At 43.1% G+C, this 22785-nt stretch overlaps 2 protein-coding genes across 3 annotated transcripts in view; both read right to left on the bottom strand.

Annotated features, from left to right (window-relative positions):
• Positions 1-22785, bottom strand: part of LOC127211011 (zinc finger protein OZF-like) — a 62237-nt gene that overhangs the window by 13503 nt on the left and 25949 nt on the right. The window lies entirely within an intron of this gene.
• On the bottom strand, positions 295-16411 carry LOC127211010 (zinc finger protein 878-like). Its single transcript, XM_051170830.1, has 4 exons — positions 16161-16411; positions 5099-5225; positions 4838-4895; positions 295-1973 (listed from the first exon to the last, which is right to left on the bottom strand). The coding sequence occupies exons 1-4, from the start codon at positions 16161-16163 to the stop codon at positions 368-370; spliced, it is 1794 nt and encodes a 597-aa protein (XP_051026787.1). The 5' UTR covers positions 16164-16411; the 3' UTR covers positions 295-367.

Below are 22785 nucleotides of genomic sequence, written 5' to 3'. Positions count from 1 at the left end.
ACTTCAATTTTTTTTTTTTCTTCTTTTCTTGTTTTAGCACATCTATTTGCTTCATTTGAGTACATACTGCCACACACTCAATGGTGCACACATGGAACTTAGAAGACACATTTTGGGAATTGGTCTGTTTCTACCATGTAAGTTCCAGTGTTCAAATTGAGATCAGACCACCACCATCACCACCCCCAAAAAAATAACTAGCAGAGCCACCTCATGGTACATCCAAACTCTTTTTTCATACCTAACAAATAAAGGCAAGTTGACCACACAGAGCGCCACACTGTTGACAGCTATATGAGTTCTTTCACTATGAGACTTTAGAGGAGTTTCTAATGACATGGGACACAGAAATGCTTTCACATACTGCTCACATAGACAAGGTTTCTATACCGTGAATTCTTTCATGCTTGAGGAAATTACCACAATAAGTAAATTCTTTCCCACAGTGTTTGCATACATAAAGTTTCTCTTTCATAGAGTGGATTTTTTTATGAGTGTAATAGGAACTCTGGCTGTTGAAGGTTTTTCCACAAAGGTTACACGTAAAATGCTTTTCTGCAGTGTGAGTTTTTTCATGACTATTACGGGTACTGGAAGTGGTGAAAGTTTTTGTGCAGTGCTTACATGTGTAAGGCTTTTCTCCCGTGTGAATTCTTTCATGACTGTTACGGGCACTTGAAGTGGTGAAGGCTTTTCCACAATGTTTGCATGCATATGGCTTCTCTCCAGTGTGAATTCTTTCATGCTTGATTAGGTCACCGGAAAGAATGAATACTTTGCCACACTTTTTACATAGGAAGGATCTTTCACCGGTGTGAATTCTTTCATGACTGTTCCTGTCACTGGAAGTGGCAAAGGCTTTCCCACAATACTTACATGTATACGGCTTCTCTCCAGTGTGAATCCGTCTATGGTTGATAAGATAGTCAGAACGGCTGAAGGCTTTCCCACATGTTTTACATACAAAGGGTTTCTCTCCAGTGTGGATTCTTTCATGACTGTTACGGTCACTGGAGCTGGTGAAGGCTTTCCCACAATGTTTACATGCATAAGGCTTCTCTCCAGTGTGGATTCTTTCATGATTCATAAAATGACCCAAACGTTTGAACGCTTTCCCACATTTTTTACATACAAAGGGATTCTCTCCAGTGTGAATTCGTTCACAACTATTATAGTCACTGGGACTAGTGAAAGCTTTTCCACAGTGCGTACATGAATACGGCTTCTCTTCGCCATGGGTTTTTTCATGAACACCATGGGCACTGGAAATAGTGAAGACTTTCCCACAGTGTTTACACTCATAAGAGTTCTCTCCAATGTGATTTCTTTGGTGCATGAGAAGGTATTTCAACTGAATAAACCCTTTCCCACATTGCTCACACACATAAGGCCTCTCTCCACTGTGAATTCTTTCATGTTTTTGAAAGCATGACAAATATCTAAATGTTTTTCCACACTGTTTGCAAATATAACACTTCTCCACAATATGGATCCGTTCGTGACTGATAAGGTGGGTGGAATTAACAAAGGCTTCTCCACACTGTTTACACACAAATGGCTTTACTTCCGTATGGATTCCTTCGTCTCTCTGGCCATATGTAGAGTTCATCATGGTGGCTTCGTTGTGTTTAAGGCTCCCAGGAGCTGCACGACATTGCTGATTTTCACATGATGTCTCTCCAGTACTTTCATGCACCTGAAATGATTGAGAATGACCCATATCTTCCCCCCAACATGTCTCATGTTTAAAAGCCTTCGCCACAGCTTCCTTACACTCAAATGGCTTCTCTTCGGTTGGATCACTGAGGGGCACATCTGAGGATGAGTTACCAATGATGTTTCTTACACTCAAGCCGCTTTCATATGCAGCAGGAGGCATGTCCTCATTAAAAGTACACTCTGGAATCTGTGGCTGGGCTTTTTCACACTGACTGTCGTGTTCATATTCACCATCCCTCTCAACCACCTGAGTTCTGAGAGGGGGAAAAAAAAAAAAAAAGAAGACCATTATGGGCAGTGGAAATAGTAAGGTTTTTTTTTTTTCATAATGTTTATATTACTAAGATTTCTTTCCAGTAATTCTTTCATATGTGAGAAAGTATTTCCAATAAATGAATCCTGTGGTACATGAGCAGGTACTGATGCTGGTATATTTTTTTTAATATATTTTATTAATTTATTCATATTACATCTCAATTGTTATCCCATCCCTTGTATCCTCCCATTTCCCTCTTACTCCCCTCCCCTATGACTGTGACTGAGAGGGACCTCCTCCCCCTGTATATGCTCATAGGATATCAAGTCTCTGATACTGGCATATCTTAAGTAGGCAAACAAAGTGTTGGTGACTGACTCCAGTGGTCCACTACAGCTGTAATCGCCAAGGCTACACAGAGAAAGCTCGTCTTGAAAAAACCAAAAACAAACAAACAAAAAAGTAACAGGGTAAGTCAGAAAGCAGCGCTCCTCCACAGTTTCTGCTTGCAGCTCCCTGGCCAGCTTAAGCTCCTGACCAGGCTTCCCTCGATGATCAACTGTGACACGAAGTATAAGCTAAAATAAACCTTTTCGTTCCCAAGTTGGTTTTGGTTATGGTGTTTAGAAAGCAACCTAAGACGGAAATTGGGGTCAGGTCCATGGGGTACTACTGCCTTGACCTACCTGGCCATGCTGTTTTTAGAAGAACTGTGAAAGTGTTTAGAACTTTCAACTGGAAAAGACCACGGGTGCTCAAAGACTAATGACCCGCTTTGACAGCTTGGAATGAAAGAATGCTAAGAGCAATGTAGACAACGGAAGGCTGCCTTGTCAAGTTTCAAAGGTATGCCTAAGAGTGGAAGGGTGATGAGGCTGATGTGGCTGGCTAAGGAGTGTCCCCTGCCTTCCTCAGAGTTCCAAGCACATTTCTCCCAAAGCTGTGTGCTTTGTCAAAGAGTCTGACCTACCCTGGAGAGACAAACACCAGCCTTTTCAGTTAAGGGTATATGAGTAGCTGTGCTCTCATGCTATGACATCCAGACTCTCAAAAGGATGTTTAAGAGAGTACCTCAAAGGGCCTATCAGAGTGCTTCAGGAGATAGTTTATACTAAGAATATATACTTTCTGGTCACTCAGCTATGATAAACAACAGCACCATTGAGGTGAAAGCTACAGAAAGTTCAGTCCACACAAAGACCACAATCACTTCAGACTGGCAACAAAACATGACAGTGTGTAAGATTCTGTCATGTGGTCTTAATTTTGGCAATATGAGAGCTGCAGAAACTAAGAGGTCATGGAGAAGCCGAGGCAGGGTACCATGAAAGGCCAGAAGGTATCACTGCTCAAGGTGAAACCCCAGCTGCAGTAGAAATGCCACAATTAAAGGGTTTATTGAGAACAGATGAGCTTGTGCAACAAGGGCCACGGTTGGTGTTCCTGAAGAGAAAGTGAATGGTGCAGGTACAGCCTGTACGGACCCTAGCAGATTAGAGAGGCCAATGCCATAAACAACTGGCAAGGGCAGCGGAAGTTGTAGACTGAAGCTACCCTGAGCCTGGAGTCTAGCGATGTGTGCTGTGAGTGAGGCCCGGTGGAAGTACATTGAGCTACAGACTTTGATCAACACCGTTGAATTTGGGGTTTGCTTTGACCTAACTGCCCTGCTAACTGCCCTTTAAAATAAGAAGTGTATAACTTATATTTGATTTACAGGAGCCCACAGCAGAGAACTTCTGAATGTCAGAAGCACTGAATATTTAAAGTCTATGCATTTCTTTAAGACCATGAGATTCCTAAAGTTATACTATGACTTATATCTTGCTGTTAACATGAGGTCATGGGGACAAACAAGGAGACACTTGTGCTGGTTAGATTTTTTTTTTTTTTTTTTTTTTTTTTTTTTTTTTGTCAATTTGACCCAAGATATGGTCATCTGAGAAGATGGAAAACAATTGAGAAACAATTCCAATAGATTCATCTGTAGGAGTAAATTATTATTATTATCATCATCATCATCATCATCAGTAGTAGCAACCCAGTAGGAGGAGGAGGAGAAGGAGGAGGAGGAGAAGGAGGAAGAGGAGGAACTGATGGCTCTAGGAGCAACCCAATAAGCAGTGTTCTTCTAACCTCTGTTTCAATCCCAGTCTCCAGATTCCCACTTAGATGTCCCACGATGAGGGACTGTGATACAGAAATCAAAACAAGAACCAAAATAAGCCCTCTCCTCCTAAAGTTGCATTTTGTTGTCCTAGTGCTTATCTCAGCAATTAAACAAACAAATTAAAGACAGCTCTAGTGAGGCTAATGAGGTGACTCAGCAGTTCTGAATACTGATAGTTCTTCCAGAGAAGCCATGTTTGGTTCCCAGCACTCATACAATGGCTCACAACTGTGTATAACTGCAACAGGAGATGCCATCTTATGGCCTCGAAGGACACTAGATGAATGTGGCACATGGACGTACATGCAAACAAAGCACACATAAAAAAACAAACAATTCTAAAACCCAAGTTAACAACAGCAACAACAAAAGTAACCGTAACCGTTATTTATAAAGCTGTGAGAAAATATTATTAAAAATATATCAAATACTTTGGAGTATGAAGGCAAGTTTTTATGTAATGAACCACTGGAGGGAAAAATCTCTTACATGGCTAAGTATTGCACCACATTTTAGTGACGTTCAGAAATTACAGAGATGGGATACTCAAATTCTGAACGAACAGATCCAATGCAGTTTTATAAACATCTACGTTAGAACTAATTTATACTTAGATATATTGGGATAATTTACTAGGTTCAGTTGCCCTAATATTCTCAAACATTTGATGTAAATTCCTCTCTATAAATTACCCCAGACTGCTCCCGAGGTTTTGGTAATCCTCTTCAACATTTTCTTCTTGTGTTTTCTCTAGAAGCAAACCCAAAGAAATTATTATGATATAGTCAGTATTATAAAAATGTATTATATTCTTAATCTTATGACATGACCAGGCATATTAAATTCACTACATCCTCCCTTTCAAATTTGAAACCACAAACCACACATACATAACAAGGAAGAAATAGTTGTCTCTGAATGGATAAGCAAAGGAAACAAAGTGTTCTGTTTACCTATGGAGATCAGGTTAAAAAAGGTCTCTTTCATCACATCTCTGTAGAGCTTCTTTTGACTGGAATCCAATAAAGTCCACTCTCCTGAGGTAAAGTTCACAGCCACATCCTCAAAGGTCACAGGCTCCTGAAACAGTGCACAGGAGGATGGGTACTTTTTAACTGCAAGGCTGACAACATGCAGACTCACCTACAACAGAAGCTACTGAAGACACCCCTAAGTGATTGTGTACATAAAGGCCAACTTGAGAAATTATGATGGTTACATAAAGTAACATGAGGAAACCCACTCACCCTGTGCAGGAGCATCCTCTGACTTGTGTGCAGGATTTTATTAGAGAAAGAAGGGAGGGGGAGGAGCAGGCAGCTCCTCATAACTCATAACTCTACTGCTGCTGTGGTCAGGATGTAACCGTTGTTTGTCACTCTTGTTTTAAGGGTCCTGTCATGATTTAGTGAACCACTCAAGCATGAAATGAAATAAACTTTTCCTATCTTAAGCCATTTTTCTAAGCAGTTTATCATAGCCATAGAAAAGCCTAAGAAGAAGAAAAGCATATATATATATATATATATATATATATATATATATATATATATATATATATATATATATATATATTTTTTTTTTTTTTTTTTTTTTTTTTTTTTTTTTAAGACACAAAGAAGTGAGTCCATTGTAAATAATCCTGATCAGGTTCTCTGGACACTTTGAACTTTTTTGTGAAAAAGAGGGGGAAAGAATGCTCTTGATCCCCCCCCCAGTTGGCCCCCCCCACCAATCTTAGTATACCAGAAGAAGCAAATCTGAATGAATCATTCTGGTAGACGCTGCAAAGACAGAAATGCTAGAAGAAATCCTTACAGCCAAGGTGCAGCTCAAGTAGGTTCTAGGTTTGGGGGGAGTGAGGACTCTGTCAGGAACTGAAGTGGGACCCTTACTTTGCTATTTCATTCTGTCCTGGACTCAGGCGTCACACTCCCTCCAGTGGAGTCTGTGTGACAAAGGTTACTGCACAACCCGGGATGACGACCTCTGCCCCAGGAGAGCCTCCTGGAATGGGTCTGATGTTCCTTTTGGAGTAACTGATTGCAGCCTTCTTGTTTTGGAACATTCTGCCTGTTTTTTTCCTCCTGACCTACTTCCACATCAGGACTTTTCAGACATGACTCTGTTGCTATGAAACACCCTAACTTGGGACTCCAGCCAGGGACCGTTCAGCCCCGGAATTTACCAACGAGTTCCACTCCACTTGCTAATAAAAACATGGCTAAGTATTAATCATGGTTTATATTATGACTTACCAAATAAAGTGTTTAAGAAAGCTCCAGATAGTGACGCTCAGATAACAAGAAGAACTAAGAAGACGCTGTCTTGACACACAGATGTTTGGCACAATGAGAGAACATTGACCTTTTTGATAAAGGGGGCACATGCGTACTGACACCAAGCTAAGGACTTAAGAAGAGTGACTCAAGATTAATGACAACATTATTACTTTGCATCCTGCATTTTGAACTGTGACTTCCTTGAATGAAAAAAAAAAAAATGTAAGCACAAAAACACTCCCCGTTTCAAAAAATGTGTATAAAAATCTGGCTTGTTGGCCTGCAAAATACTCTCCCCTGGGTTTGTCTCTGTTTGTCGCTCGCCTATCTTTGTCCACCGATGCTTCAAAAACTCTCATTCCCAAGGACATATACCCGACTGAGAGTGTCCGTAGCACCCAGGAATGTAAAGGAACTTGACAAATACATTGAAGGATTTTTGTAAATGAAGAGTGGAAACAAGCTTACAATTTTAGACATGAGGTGTCAAGAAAGCAGCTGTAACTGACATGAAATTAACTCTAGGCACTGGGACAACATGAAGGCAGGCAACCGCAGAACAAGCTAAGCAACCCTGAGACTTTGAGTTTTACAGCCAGTCCTTTCTGAACAATACAACTAGCACCGTCTGGATATTCTTCTATGAACAATCTTCTGTAGGCAACCTTGGACCATGCCCACTGCCAGGATTCATGCTTTTAAAAATTGGCAATACTAGTCCATCTAGTAACACCTTACTAATCCCCTGAAATACATTTTGGAACACATCACGTAGCAATGGAAAATGGCCTCAAAGTAATGAGCTACTTTGGGGTGCATTTACCATAATATAAACTGTGTTCTCTCTCTTTTTTTAATTTTTATTTAATTAATTTATTCAGATTACAACTCAATTGTTACCCCGTCACTTATATCCTCCCATTCCTCCCTCCCTCCCACTTTCACCCTATTCCCCTCCCCTAGGTATATGACCAAGGGGGATCTCCTCCCCCACTTTAGGGTCAGAGGCTATCAAATCTCATCTTGGTAGCCTACTTATTATTTCTTGAGTGCCACCAGGCCTCCCCACCAAGGGGAGGTCGTCAAATATGGGGCACCAGAGTTCATGTCAGAGTTAGTCCCCGCTCTCCACATAACTGTGGAGAATGTCCTGTGCATTGGCTAGATCAGAGTAGGGGTTCAACGTTTACTACTTGTATTGTCCTTGGTTAGTGCAATAGTTTGAACAGATCCCCCTGGGCCCTGATCCACCCATTACGATGTTCTTCTTGTAGGTTTCTAAAATCCTTTGGATCCTTCTAAAAAAAATAATATTTAGGGCTGGAGAGATGGCTCAGCGGTTAAGAGCACTGGCTGCTCTTCCAAAGGTCCTGAGTTCAATTCCCAGCAACCACATGGTGGCTCTCAGCCATCTATAACGAGATCTGGTGCCCTCTTCTGGCGTGCAGGTGTACATGTAGGCAGAACACTGTATACGTACAAAATAAATAAATCTTTAAAAAAAAAATAATAATAATAATAATATTTAAGGACAATCTTTTCATCATTGTACCCCCTGAATAAGGCATATGATTAAAATTAGATATGTGATAGGAAATAACATGGTGCAGGGAGCAAGTCTTATCAAATGTAACCCTACCAGTCCGAACGCAGAACACTCTGTGCATGCTCCTCCCTTTACCAAACAAATCCTTCCTCTCAAAGCCCCAAACAATAATTGGTGCCCTTGTGTACTGTTTGATTTAGAGTTTTATTGCTGTGAAGAAACATCATAGCCACGGCAACTCTTGCAAGGAAAAACATTTAATTGGGGGTGGCTTATAGATCAGAGGTTTAGTCCATTATTTGTGGGGACCCATGCCAAATTCTGCCATGTCAGAAATCCTGTGCTTAGGCTGTATGCTGTGACCTTCGAGTTGCTGACCTTTACCCCACCACAAGGTCTTGTGTTCTAGGCTATCCTTGGACTATTTACCTTTGAAAGAAATAGAGAAGTCTCAGCTAGGAACTAATCAGAAAACTAGAAAGTTCTACAGGGAGCGATTTAGGCTATTGCATTCTTGCCCGGGGGCTAGGGTGAGTGAGATAAGAATAGATCCTATTGACCTTGCCCTGTATATGCTCCTGCTAGTCAGCAATAAAGTGAATCTTGATCAGAAATGTCCTGACTTGATTCGTTATTTCTCACGTCTCTGTATCCTACTTTCAATCTCCACTCCCTCTTTCAGGTGAACCCTGATTCGATTTTTCCCCTCGGGCTGGGACCCAACAATTATTGTCATGGTGGGAAACATGGCAGCATATAGGCAGGGACGGTGCTGGTGGAGCTGAGAGGTCCACGTCTTGATCCACAGGCAGCAGAAGACTGTATGCCACAGTGGGCACATGAGCATCTATGAGAGCTCAAAGTCCCTCCTCACAGTGACACACTTCCTCCAATAAGGCCACGCCTCCTGATAGTGTCACTCCCAATGGGCGCCATTCCTATTCAAACCCCAAGTACCCTAACTCATTGGCTGGTACTCTTCTTCACAGAGTATTTTCAATCAACCTGTACTATGGTTTAGCATTGAACAAAGTTAACCGTGGGCACACTAGTGTTTCTACCCATACCCTTTTCATCAGCTGGAACCTTGAGAATCACCAGAAGTCCGTGCCAGGAGATGTTCTGAGGATTTAAGAGTCTGAGTCAAATACAGGGTTTGATACAGGCACAAAGGCCATGAAGATATACTAGGATCCGTCCCGTCACTTGAGATACTTTAAATTCTCCAGATAAGGACATAGCAAATACTAAAGGTTTTGTGCCTGGAAGTGTTGGAAAATAAGCCAGTGTGTTTATTTTGATGGGGGGTATTTGGAATCAGTACAGAAACAGGAACATATTACTTATTTACTTATTTGTTGTATAAACTGAGTATGGTGTGTGTAACCTGACCCTGCTCAAGACCATAGTTTGGATAATATTTTAGGAAGATTACTGAATAAAAGGACTGGGAAAGACCTTGGGCTGTCTGATACTATGAGATGGAACCTGCCAACACACCTGCAGATCCCACACTTACTTACAGCTGGTGTACTGACCCTCTGTAATGTTCCTTTCACTTCTCTCATTGTATGTGTTGGCTATGCTTCTGTGAGCTTGTGCTTCTCAATAGGGAGAAAGGCCCTTATTACATGAAAAACTAAGGAGCGTGGAAAAACTCTCAGTCTGCCTGTTAAGTTTTAAGCCTTGCTACAAATATCCCTACAATTAGAGGTGGTTAAGCCAAGCATGACAGTGCAAACCTGCTATCTTGATGATCATGAAACCAAAGCAGGGGGATCATTAGTTCGAGGCCAGCCTGAGCTACAAGGTCATAACTGCTCTCAAAATAAATTATCGAAAAGGAGAGAGAAAAAGAAAGACTGGCCCCGGGGGGGGGGGATTGTGATGGCATTCTTCCTCTTATTTTTTTATTTTTTCGAGGACTTCAGGTGTATTATTAACTTACCAATTTGTGAAGTATCAACTTTTTTTTTTTTTAATGTTGACAACCAGGACCATAAACTTTCTTTAGAACTGTCTTCATTCTGCCCCATAGACTTGGTCACACTGTGTTTTCTTTTTCATTAAAAATTTTTCCTTCTTGATTTGTTCCTTGGCCCAATTATCATTCAGTAGTGTGCTGCTTAGTTCCCATGAGTCTGTGTACTTTATGAAGTTCTATTGCTGATAATGTCCACTTTCATTTCCTTTGGTCAAATAGAATGCAACTTCCCTATATTTATAGAGACTCTCTTTGTGTCCTGATGTGGTTGAGTTTGGAGAAAGTTCCATAGGTTCCTGAGAAGATTGTGGGCTCTTTAATCTTTTGGGTGGATTGTTCTCATGCATGTTTATTAGGCCCACTGATTAACGATGTAATTAATTCCAATGTTTCTTTGTTTAGTTTTTGTTCAAATGATGTGTCACCTGGTGAAGGTAGGTTACTGAACTCCAATATCAGAGCATTTGGTCTTTCTGTCATTTTTGATCTGGTGGTATGTCTTTTACAAAACTGGGTATACCTCTGATTGTTGGGTAGGATTACTGTTATAATTTACTCTTGGTGGATTATTTCTATAATGAGATGAAGTGACTTTCTTTATCTCTTTTGACTAGTTTTGGCTTGAAGACTACTTTGTCAGATAAAGAATAGCTATGCCCCCTTGCTTCCATTTGCTTGGAATACCAGTTTCCATTCTTTTACCTAAGATAGTATCTATCAATGATGGTAAAGTAGGCATTATGATTTTAACATTAAGAGCTATTAATGGTTGGACATAGTGGCATACACCTTTAATCCTAGCTTGAGGCAGGTGGTTTAAGGCCATCCTGGTCAACATAGTGAGTTCCAGGACAGTGAGATATGAATCTCTCAAGAAGAGACGTTTCCAGACAGAGTGGACTGCCTACCAACAGGGAGGCCTGGAAAAAACAGAGACGGGATGACCTGCTTGGAAGAGAGTCAGACCAGCTTAACTCCCTGCAAAGGACATTGCCCAGCCTGTTGAGCTGCCTGCAGGCTCTGCGAGTTCTCCATGTGTCTAGCTTTCCTAAGAGGTCACTCATGCTTTCCTTAGCTCTAGTGACACAGCTGTCTTTGATTCATTTCTGACTCTCAAGGTAACTCTTCACTCATATTTCTATATTAACGTGAGTAAAACTCATTGGTTCTCATACTTTGGTCTATTCTTGATTCCCTGTCTGGCTTGAAAAGACAATTGGTCACATCCAGTAGAATGTCATCACAGAACAACTACATATAAAAGTGATAGTTTAATTCCAATTCAGTAATACTCAGTGACTTCAACAAATAAGTGAACAACGGGCGCTCTGACCTCCAACCTTTCACCTCAGATCCCTCAGCTTTCTGTCAGGGATCTAGAATACCCTGACTTTCAGCCAAGTCACAGTGAGCTGTCACCCAGCATTTTTGCATTTGTGATTTGTACCCAGTGGCTTCGCTATGACCTCTAAGCAATAATTTCTGTCTCAGAGAAACCGGTGTAACTGGAAACCTGGGACTTCAGTGGATCACTCTGTGCTCCCTCTGACACAAAGGACGCTTAGGTGAGATGATGATCTCCGGATAATGCCACTCACCTCCCACTCACACCCCAACTCCCCATGAGAAACTCTGACCCTCTGACTTGTCCTCAGGCCATGGAGTCCCATAGGTCTGCAAGCTGACGTTGTGGGATTAGGGGAGCCTCTCTGCTCAGACCTGATCCCACCAGGCAGCAGAAGCCCGCACGTCCCCTCCCAACCTGCTCCCCAACTCCTCTGTGTAAGGTAGGATGATCTCCTCCCAGTCCTACAGACATAAATCTTAGGGTTCACACCACCCACTCATTCTCTTGCACCCCAGCTCCTATCTCCAGGGCACAAAGCGCTGTCTCCATGGTATAGGGGTGAGATTCATGAAGCTAGCTGCCTTGCAACCCCAGGTTTTGTGAGAAGACTCTGCTGTTACTCTGAAGACTACCACACCCTTGTCACGCCTGTGCACTGGGATGGGCTCTACGCATCCCTCTCTGTGAGTCAGGGAGAATGCACCATTGTGAGAGTTAGGCTACGCATCCCTCTCTGTGAGTCAGGGAGAATGCACCATTGTGAGAGTTAGGCTACGCATCCCTCTCTGTGAGTCAGGGAGAATGCACCATTGTGAGAGTTAGGCTACGCATCCCTCTCTGTGAGTCGGGGAGAATGCACCATTGTGAGAGTTAGGCTACGCATCCCTCTCTGTGAGTCAGGGAGAATGCACCATTGTGAGAGTTAGGGCTACGCATCCCTCTCTGTGAGTCGGGGAGAATGCACCATTGTGAGAGTTAGGCTACGCATCCCTCTCTGTGAGTCAGGGAGAATGCACCATTGTGAGAGTTAGGGCTACGCATCCCTCTCTGTGAGTCGGGGAGAATGCACCATTGTGAGAGGTAGGCTACGCATCCCTCTCTGTGAGTCAGGAGAATGCACCATTGTGAGAGTTAGGCTACGCATCCCTATCTGTGAGTCAGGGAGAATGCACCATTGTGAGAGTTAGGCTACGCATCCCTCTCTGTGAGTCAGGGAGAATGCACCATTGTGAGAGTTAGGCTACGCATCCCTCTCTGTGAGTCAGGGATAATGCACCATTGTGAGAGTTAGGCTACGCATCCCTCTCTGTGAGTCAGGGAGAATGCACCATTGTGAGAGTTAGGCTACGCATCCCTCTCTGTGAGTCAGGGAGAATGCACATTGTGAGAGTTAGGCTACGCATCCCTCTCTGTGAGTCAGGGAGAATGCACCATTGTGAGAGTTAGGCTACGCATCCCTCTCTGTGAGTCAGGGAGAATGCACCATTGTGAGAGTTAGGCTACGCATCCCTCTCTGTGAGTCAGGGAGAATGCACCATTGTGAGAGTTAGGCTACGCATCCCTCTCTGTGAGTCAGGAGAAATGCACCATTGTGAGAGTTAGGCTACGCATCCCTCTCTGTGAGTCAGGGAGAATGCACCATTGTGAGAGTTAGGCTACGCATCCCTCTCTGTGAGTCAGGGAGAATGCACCATTGTGAGAGTTAGGCTACGCATCCCTCTCTGTGAGTCAGGGAGAATGCACCATTGTGAGAGTTAGGCTACGCATCCCTCTCTGTGAGTCAGGGAGAATGCACCATTGTGAGAGTTAGGCTACGCATCCCTCTCTGTGAGTCAGGGAGAATGCACCATTGTGAGAGTTAGGCTACGCATCCCTCTCTGTGAGTCAGGGAGAATGCACCATTGTGAGAGTTAGGCTACGCATCCCTCTCTGTGAGTCAGGGAGAATGCACCATTGTGAGAGTTAGGCTACGCATCCCTCTCTGTGAGTCAGGGAGAATGCCACCATTGTGAGAGTTAGGCTACGCATCCCTCTCTGTGAGTCAGGGGAGAATGCACCATTGTGAGAGTTAGGCTACGCATCCCTCTCTGTGAGTCAGGGAGAATGCACCATTGTGAGAGTTAGGCTACGCATCCCTCTCTGTGAGTCAGGGAGAATGCACCATTGTGAGAGTTAGGCTACGCATCCCTCTCTGTGAGTCAGGAGAATGCACCATTGTGAGAGTTAGGCTACGCATCCCTCTCTGTGAAGAATGCACCATTGTGAGAGTTAGGCCTAACTCATCCCCTCTCTGTGAGGTCAGGGAGAATGCACCATTGTGAGAGTTAGGCTACGCATCCCTCTCTGTGAGTCAGGGAGAATGCACCATTGTGAGAGTTAGGCTACGCATCCCTCTCTGTGAGTCGGGGAGAATGCACCATTGTGAGAGTTAGGCTACGCATCCCTCTCTGTGAGTCAGGGAGAATGCACCATTGTGAGAGTTAGGGCAATATTATTCTGAAAGCTTGTCCTATAAAATATGATTTCATAATTTGACAGAAAAACCAAACGGGATGCTGGAGAGATGGCCCAGCAGTTAGGCCACTTGTGGCTCTTCCAGAGGACCCAAGTTTGGTTCCCAGCTCCCAGGCAGAGTGGCTCGAAGCTGTATGTAAGTCCAGGTCTAGGGGATTCAACACCTTCTTCCAGGCTCTGCAGAGACCCAAGCATACACACATACACACACGCATAGGAACACACACACACCCAAATATATATGTTTTTCAAAATAAATTAGACAGATCTCATATGAACAACAAAAGAAACACCATAAGGCATTGGGAAAAAAAGAAACCCAAATTCCAAATCACTAAGTGGAAGAAATAATTAAGATAAAGGCTGAAATTAATGAAACAAAAGAAGAAAACAAAACTCACTGAAGTAAAGAGATGGTTCAGAAAAGTACATGGGTCTTCTGCATAGGATTTGAGTTCAGTTCCCAGGACCTACATAGTGGATCAGAACCATCTAGAACTCCATTCCCAGGGGATAAACTGTTCTCTTCTAACCTCTGTGTGCACCTGGCAAACATGCCACATATCCTTTCTGGCAGGCAACAATGCTCATATAGGTAAAACAAAATCTACAAAATTGAATTGATGTTTGAAAAAAACACCAAAATTGATAAACCTTTAGCCAAGGGCTTATCAATTTAACAAGAGAAACAAGACACACATTAATAAAATTAGAGATGGGAAAGGAGGCATTACAGTAGACACCAAAGAAACTCAGGGAATACTGATAACATACTTGAGAAATTTATATCCCAAACTGGGTGCCGTGGCGCACGCCTTTGATCCTCATGCTTGGGAGGCAGAGGCACGCTGGTTTCTGTCAGTTCAAGGCAAGCCCTATCTATATAGCAAGTTCCAGGCCATCAGAGGCTACAGAGTAAAATCCTGTCTCAAAAGGAAAAAAAAAAAAAATTCCAATACCCTCATTAATATGCATTTCATGTTTGCAACTAAAGAGGATTATGCTAAGCAGCCAACTGGCACAAGGGCTGCTCAGGAACCTCAGAAGGTCTTAGGATCTTCCTTCTAGAATCTGAGGGAGAAAGGGGTTTACTTTTAGAAACTGTACTGCAGGACAGAGGATGTGGCTCACTTAGCAGAGTGGGTGCGTAATACGCAGCAACTCCTTCTGTCTGCTCCATCCCCAGCACCACTCCAAACCAAGTGTGGTGCCTTATGCCTTGAAATCCCAAAAACGTGAAAGGTGAAGGCCGGGGGACCACAAGTTCAATGCCATCTACAGCTACAGATGGAGTGCCATGACAGCATGGGACACATGAGACCCAGTTTCAAAAATAAAAATAAAAATAAAAAATAAGGGGGCAAAGGAACGGGTCAGCAGGTAAAAGCCGTCATCTAGCAAACTTCAGAACCTGAGTTTGATCCCTGAGTTTGATCCCTGAACCCAGGGAATGTATAGGAAAACCAACTCCAGCCCACAAGGCAGTCCTCTGACCTACATAGTATGCTATGACATGGGAGCCCAAAGACGGGCTTGTCACACATAAACAACATCAATAAATTTTTAAATGCTCACATTCAAACCAACTCTCAAACACAAAATATTTTCTCCAGAAGGTAGAAGACAAAGGTGTTTTTCTCTCAGATGGACTTTCTCAAGGGTTCCCCAATACTTACAAATTACACTGTCTAGAGAGACCAACTATATAAAGGCAAAGGAAACAACTGAAGAAAGTAATATTTTTCCCAAGGGTTCGAGGTAGGCCTAGTCTACATAATGAGCTACAAGAAACCTCAAACAAAAAACACATTACAGGCAGAGGCAGGCGAATCTTTGAGTACAAGGCCAGCCGGGTCTACAGAGTGAGTCCCAGGACAGCCAGGGTCACACAGAGAAACTCTGTCTTGAAAAACAATAAAACCAAAACAAACAAACGAACGAACGAACGAACAAACAAACCCAGATCACATATCCCTTTTGTTTGGAGAAGCAGCCTAGAGCAAAACCAATACAAAACCAAGGAGGTCACAGGAAACAATAAAGCAGGTCAAAAGCAAGTGGAAGGGCAAACACGCAGCAACAGCTTAATCCGGACTCTTGCGTCACCAGCCCGTCGTCAGCGCTGCAATGTCCGCCCTGCGCAGATTCACGGCGCGGATTCCCCATGACAGGCTGTGGGGGAGGGCTGGGAAAAAGCAGCTCCAGAGCAAGAGGACAGAAGGAGACTCCCCGACTCCAGGCTCCGCAGGCGCCACACTCTACCTCAAGACACCGCAGCACAGCGCCAGGGGTAACGTCGGGTCGGCGGCGCCCAGGACTCCAGGAGCCACGGCACACTCACCATTTCCAGCTTCGGACGCGTGCAGAGGTCCTCTGAAGGGGCCTGCCGGCAAAATAGGTGACACTGAGGGAAAGCAGCTGTCACACACCTCACAAAAGCTGCACGGGATTCAAAAATGGAGCCAGGGGCGGAAACCTCAGAACATTCGTGTTCCTCATTTGAGAGTTCCAGCAAGGAAGCAACAGCGACCCTGATTGGCGAAAGCTGCTGGACCCGCCTTTTTATTTCATGAGTAAGCTGGGTCGACGTCCTTGCCGATGACGGAAGCAAATAAAAGTGATAGGTAAAAGCAATAGTCACTTATAACCAGGCGTTCCCTTTGAAGTAACCCTGAGGAATCCTTGCATTTAAACAGAACATCCTCTGGGATTTTAGTGCAGACTCGCTTCCTCGTGTATTCAGCAGGCCCCTACTGTTTATTCCACATAAGATAGCTCCACCATTTGGCTCTAGCCAACCTAGACTTAGTGCCCTAAAAGGAAAACCCGGGACCTGAACAGGAAGGGTCCCTGGTCAGGTGAAATCACAGTACCAATAATTAGGGCCTGATGTGCCAACTAACGAAGTCGACATGAGGCTAATGTCCAATGCATTCTCAAACTTTACGTTTAGACTTAAACGTTTTCTGCAAAGAAAACACACAGCAACAGAAGGCACTTATTGAATGAATGCGTAAAAGAGAATTCCCCAGAGACGATCCAGGAGGAAGAAGAGATCTAGACGTTGAGACCAAGACCTTACTTTGCCCAAAGTTAAGATTAACCACGTTATCGAGTATAAACATATCCTCAGGCCTCAGCATCACACGCACTGACTGCTGCACAGAGAGCTTCACAGTGAAACATTTTCTGGCGATGAGGGAGGGACACTGAAGAAGTTAACCCCAGGACCTTTCTGTGACCCTCATAGCTCCTTACACCATGAAGTCTTTCCTTTAGCACCTTGATACTCACATGAAGGACAAGGTCTTTCACAGTCAAAGTTTTAGCCAATGTAAACTATCAAACTCACAAACGTTTTCTCCAGGACTCTACTACTAAAATGTGTCATGCCAGGCACAGCGGCGCACACCTGTAATCCCAGCACTCTGGGAGGCAGAGGCAGCCTCTGGATCTCTGTGAGTTTGAGGACAGCCTGGTCTACAAAGTGAATCCAAGACAGCCAAGGCTACACAGAGAGACCCTGTCCTGAAAAACCAAAAAGGGAAACAAGAAAAAGAAAATGAAGAAAAAAGTGTCATTAAACCTGACCATCACAGATGTACTTCCTGTGAGAGAAAGAGAAGGGGGAGGTGAGGAGAGGAGTCAAGGAAGAGAGGAAAGCATAGAGGAAATATAATGGGATGAAAGGAACAAACAGGGTTACAGAAGGTGTATGCATGTAATCCCGGGGAAAGCCTTTTTCAGTTCTTATTATCATAACATTCATGAAAGAATTCACACTGGACTGAAGTCTCACTCATGTAAGCACTGTGGAAAAGCCTTTACCCATTCAATGTATCATAGCAGGCAGGAAAGAATTCACACTGGAGAGAAGCCTTATGCATGTAAGCACTTTGGGGAAACGCCTAGTTCTTATCATGGTAACATTCATGAAAGAATTCACTCTGGAAAGCAGCTTTATGCATGTCAGCATTGTGGGAAAAGCCTTCAACAGTTCTTTTTGTCTTAAGAGGCATGGATGAATTCACCCTAAAAAGAAGCCTTGTGTATAGGCATTGTAGAAAAGCCTTCCCCCAGTTCCACATATCACAACATTCATGAAACAATTCATAGTGGAGAGAAGCCTCTGTAGTTAGCTGATATTTTTCTCATATTCTGTAGGCAGTTTTTCTACTCAGTTTCTTCTTTTGTCTTTAGATATTGTGTGTGTGTGTGTGTGTGTGTGTGTGTGTGTGTGTGTGTGTTTTAAAATCCTAGCTGTAGAGTTGAACGAGCAAGATGTCACATGCCTTTTATTTCAGTACCTGGAAGGCTAAAAGAGGCATTCAAAGGCAGCGAGGATTGCACAGTAAGAATCTGTTGTCTTAAAAAACGAAATCAACAATAAAAAGCCCAACTCAAGGAGTTCCAAAAGCTGTCGTTAGCTTCCCTGGTTATCTTTATTCCAGTGTTGTTGTTGTTTACTTTCAGAGGTTTGAATATTTTTAGTTTACATTAGATTACTTTTATTTTTTGAAAAGACTTGTTTATTTATTATATATACAGTGCACATCAGATCACATTATAGGTGGTTGAAAGCCACCATGTGGTTGCTGGGAATTGAACTCAGGACCTCTGGAAGAGCAGACAGTGCTCTTAACTGCTGAGCCATCTCTCCGGTTCCCAGATTACTTTTATTTTTAAATTGTATTTATTTAATCACTTTACAGACTGATCCCAGCCCTCTCACTCTTTTCCTTCAAATCCCTCCCTGTTCTCACCCATGAAAAATACCATGTAGCATTCTTTCTTCTAAATTCTACTTTATTTGGAGTGTTTATGCCCCAACCTCCCAACTGCCCAACCATACATAGAAGAAAGAATATTAGTGGAGAGAGGAGGCCCCTTTACTTCTCCCAGCTGCTTAGGCTCAGTTGGGTTCTTTGCAGATATACCCATCTCCATCAACAGCAGACCAGCCAGCTCCAAACTGCTGCTCCCCAAATTGTTTCTCTCCATCTGTCTGCTCCAACCACAGCAACACCTGTCTCTAGCCTCTTCCAACTGTTACACCCACACGCCAACACTGCACACCACACCAAGCTCTCTGGGCTCCTGAGTACATCATCAGAGCCCTAGACCATGCCTCTCTCCATGCTGCAGGAGGAAGGCCATCACCAGATGGCAAAGCCACACCCCTCACGAGACAATTAAGAGGTGTGTGTAGACAAGCTAAAGCTCAGACTAAAATTTCACACTTGGGATTAGAAGAAAAATATACTTGTGTAACACACTTGAGTTTACAAAGAAACCAAAACATACATATCCCCTTTTTTGTTTAAAAATAATGGCTTTTGTTTAACATGAATACATTATATATAAAAAGATCAACTCTTAAAATTTTCATGGAAGAATTACATTTAGACTGCCCAGTCCATTCGTATTTGGCATCCTTGGAAAAAGTATACCACTATCTTTTCTATCCTGGAAAGTGCTAAATTCTGTACCTAAATCACTTTCTTATATCTATCAACCTAAATACATCTACCTAGACCATAAGGCATCTTTTTAGACCTAAAACATTGTCTTAGTTCCTAAACAACTAAACCTAATTGTAATTAGACTATGACTATCTAGTCTTCAACCCCATCAGAAACTTAGAAGGAAATAATATTAACTGAGTATATAGGAAGCATAGAGCAAATAGCTTCCAGAACTAGAAATGACAGAGACAGTTGACTGCCTGGACAGTCGCCAGAGGTTTTTCTGTGTCACTGGGCATCCAATCTTCAGCCTACTGTCCCAGAATATCTGACAGGTTTTTCTGTACAGCAGGGATTTTGAAGGACCAACCACTTAGTCTCTGCAAAGTTGAACAGTCAAATTTCCAGTGTCCTGCTTGTTCACAGTTTTCTCAGCCAGCCTGCTATCAGCAGTTGAAGGACAGTTTTTTTCTCCAGTGGCTGTCTTGCTACATTTGTTTCTTTGATGCCCATCATATTCTTTGAAGTAGGGAGAAAAACGTTTCAACTCAGCGACTTAGAGGAGACATCTTGCTGCATTGGCTGTTATATAATAGGCTGGAGAAATTACTAAACAAGTATATACTTAGCACCATGTGTGGGAAGCCTCACAACAAAAGGGACTGATGATGCAAAAAGCATTCTGAACCTACGTCCTGGAAGCTTCCTGAAGAGGCGTTAGTACAATCCAAAGCTGAAGATGGCAGACTTTGCTGTTTCAAGACAGCGACAGTAAAATCACATTCACCAGATTAAAAAAAAAAAAATCTTACAAATGCAACTTTGCCTTTCTGCCCATTTTCACGGTGCTGCTCACATTCAGGCCAAGGTTTTTTCCTATCTCACTTTACTGATCACCATGTCAACTGTTTCTCAGGAGGTTCTCAGAGCCATAGCGCAAAAAATGAGTCCAACAACATTAAAGGTAACTTTGGACACAATCTGGATCATAATCAATATTAACCAAGACAATATGGAAACATGAGAAAGAAATGGCTAAGATTAGGCTGGACACTGAGTTTGCAAATCTTCAGAAATACTCTTTATTTATTTGTTTGTTTTGGAACAAAGTCTCACTGTATACCTGTATTAGTCAGGGGTCTCTAGAGTAACAGAATTTATAGAGTGAATATATATATATATATATATATATATAAAGGGCATTTATTATGATGATTTAAAGTCAGTCCAATACAATAATTGGTTGCCTATGAATAAAAGGTCCAGGAATCCAGTAGCTCTCCACAAAGCTGAACATATCGGCCAGTCTTCAGTATATGCCAGAATCCCAAAGATGTGGGCTCTAATGCCAATGAAGGAATGGACTTGATAGCAAGGGCAAGATCAAGAAGGCAAAAAAAAAAGAAGGCCTTCCTTCTTCCACGTCCTGTATACCAGCTTCCATAAGAAGGTGTGGCCCGGATTAGAGGTGGGTCTTCCCATTTGAAATAATTTGATTAAGCAAAAAATATCCCACATGCACTTTTAAGTTTTATTTAGTTGACAACAAAGAATAGTTATCACTGTAGTGGACGTAAACATCTTTTTGTTATAATCCCAAGTGTGGATGTGAAACAGACTTGTGTGAGGGTGTGTGGTCTTTGCACATTGGAAACAGACTTATGTGAGGGTGTGTGGTCTTTGCACATTGGAAACAAACTTGTGAAAGGGTGTGTGGTCTTTGCACATTGGAAACAGACTTGTGAGAGGGTATGTGGTCTTTGCACATTGGAAACAGACTTGTGTGAGGGTGTGTGGTCTTTGCACATTGGAAACAGACTTGTGTGAGGGTGTGTGGTCTTTGCACATTGGAAACAGACTTGTGTGAGGGTGTGTGGTCTTTGCACATTGGAAACAGACTTGTGAGAGGGTGTGTGGTCTTTGCACATTGGAAACAGACTTGTGAGAGGGTGTGTGGTCTTTGCACATTGGAAACAGACTTGTGAGAGGCTGTGTGGTCTTTGCACATTGGAAACAGACTTGTGAGAGGCTGTGTGGTCTTTGCACATTGGAAACAGACTTGTGAGAGGCTGTGTGGTCTTTGCACATTGGAAACAGACTTGTGAGAGGCTGTGTGGTCTTTGCACATTGGAAACAGACTTGTGAGAGGGTGTGTGGTCTTTGCACATTGAAAACAGACTTGTGAGAGGCTGTGTGGTCTTTGCACATTGGAAACAGACTTGTGAGCACATTGGAAACAGACTTGTGAGAGGCTGCGTGGTCTTTGCACATTGGAAACAGACTTGTGAGAGGCTGCGTGGTCTTTGCACATTGGAAACAGACTTGTGAGAGGCTGCGTGGTCTTTGCACATTGGAAACAGACTTGTGAGAGGCCACATGGTGTTTGTGTACTAGAAGAGAAACTGCCTCTCGCGGGGCGTGGTCTTTGCCAACTGACAGACATCCTAGTTCAGACTCAGAGAGAGAGAGAGAGACAGACAGACAGAGAGAGAGACAGACAGAGAGAGAGAGAGCCAGAGAGAGAGACAGAGAGAGAGAGACAGAGAGAGAGAGAGAGGAGAAGGTGGGCTTTTTTTCTTTGTTTGCTTTGGTATTGCTTCCCATCATTTGGCTGTTCATCACTCCATTGCAAGACATTCCTCGAGAGAAATGCTCCATCCAATGCTTGAAAGTTCTGGGTTCTGGCTGCTGCGGTTGCAGTCACCTTTGCTGAATTGCTGGTTTGCCGTCTAACGGGTCTACTGAAAATCTAACACTGAAAGAGTAGAATCGATCCAAAGAACTGAGTCTAAGAAGGTCTACTTCTTCTGTTCCCATTAACCTCTTTTCTCTCCTATCTAGGGCAGGTGGCTTGGTATGGGGGCATAAGCATTAAGAACCCCAAATAAAGGAGGATTGAAGAAGTTCAAAGTCTGCCCAAGGGCAATCTGTGTGTCACTGTATGTGGTCAACTTGCCTTTAATGTGAGGCATGAAGGAGGAATATGTTTGAATCATGAAATGGCTCCTCAGCTAGTAACGGCTCTTTCCAGAATGCCTGATACTCCCTATTACATCTTTGGCTCATATGGCTGAAATGCAGACAGAATTCTAGGGTAGGTGGGTTGGAAGGGAGGCATTAAAGAACCCCAAATAAAGTAGGTTTTAAAAAGTTCAAAAGCCTATATATCATGGTAGCCTTTTTGTGTGTGGGGGTGGGTGTTTTTCCCACATGTACATCTGTGGACCACTTGCATGCCTAGTGCCCCAAAAGGCTAGATCCTGAAATACAATTGTCTGCCACCAAGTAAACGAATGCTGGGAATTGAACCTGGTCATCTGAAAGAGCAAAACAGTGCTCCTCACTGCTGAGCCATCTCCCCAGCCTCAAACACTCTATTGGAAGATATTTTAAATTTTCTTCACAACTTATGTATTACTTATGCATATCCCTGAGTTCCTTTCTGTATGCAGGTATCTGCAGAAGCAAGAGAGCAGCATCAGACTCCCTTGGACTGAGACA

This window comes from Acomys russatus, chromosome 28 (assembly GCF_903995435.1).
Source record: "Acomys russatus chromosome 28, mAcoRus1.1, whole genome shotgun sequence".
NCBI lineage: Eukaryota > Metazoa > Chordata > Mammalia > Rodentia > Muridae > Acomys > Acomys russatus.
The sequence above is the reverse complement of the archived record's forward strand: the minus strand, read 5'-3'. Positions and strand labels throughout refer to the sequence as shown.

Excerpts from the sequence above, each read along its gene's own strand:
- LOC127211010 (XM_051170830.1), bottom strand. Across the intron at positions 4,896-5,098 it reads TTTTAACCTGATCTCCATAG|AGAAAACACAAGAAGAAAAT; the intron begins GTAAACAGAACA and ends GTTTGCTTCTAG. Across the intron at positions 1,974-4,837 it reads AACCTCGGGAGCAGTCTGGG|AACTCAGGTGGTTGAGAGGG; the intron begins GTAATTTATAGA and ends TCCCCCTCTCAG.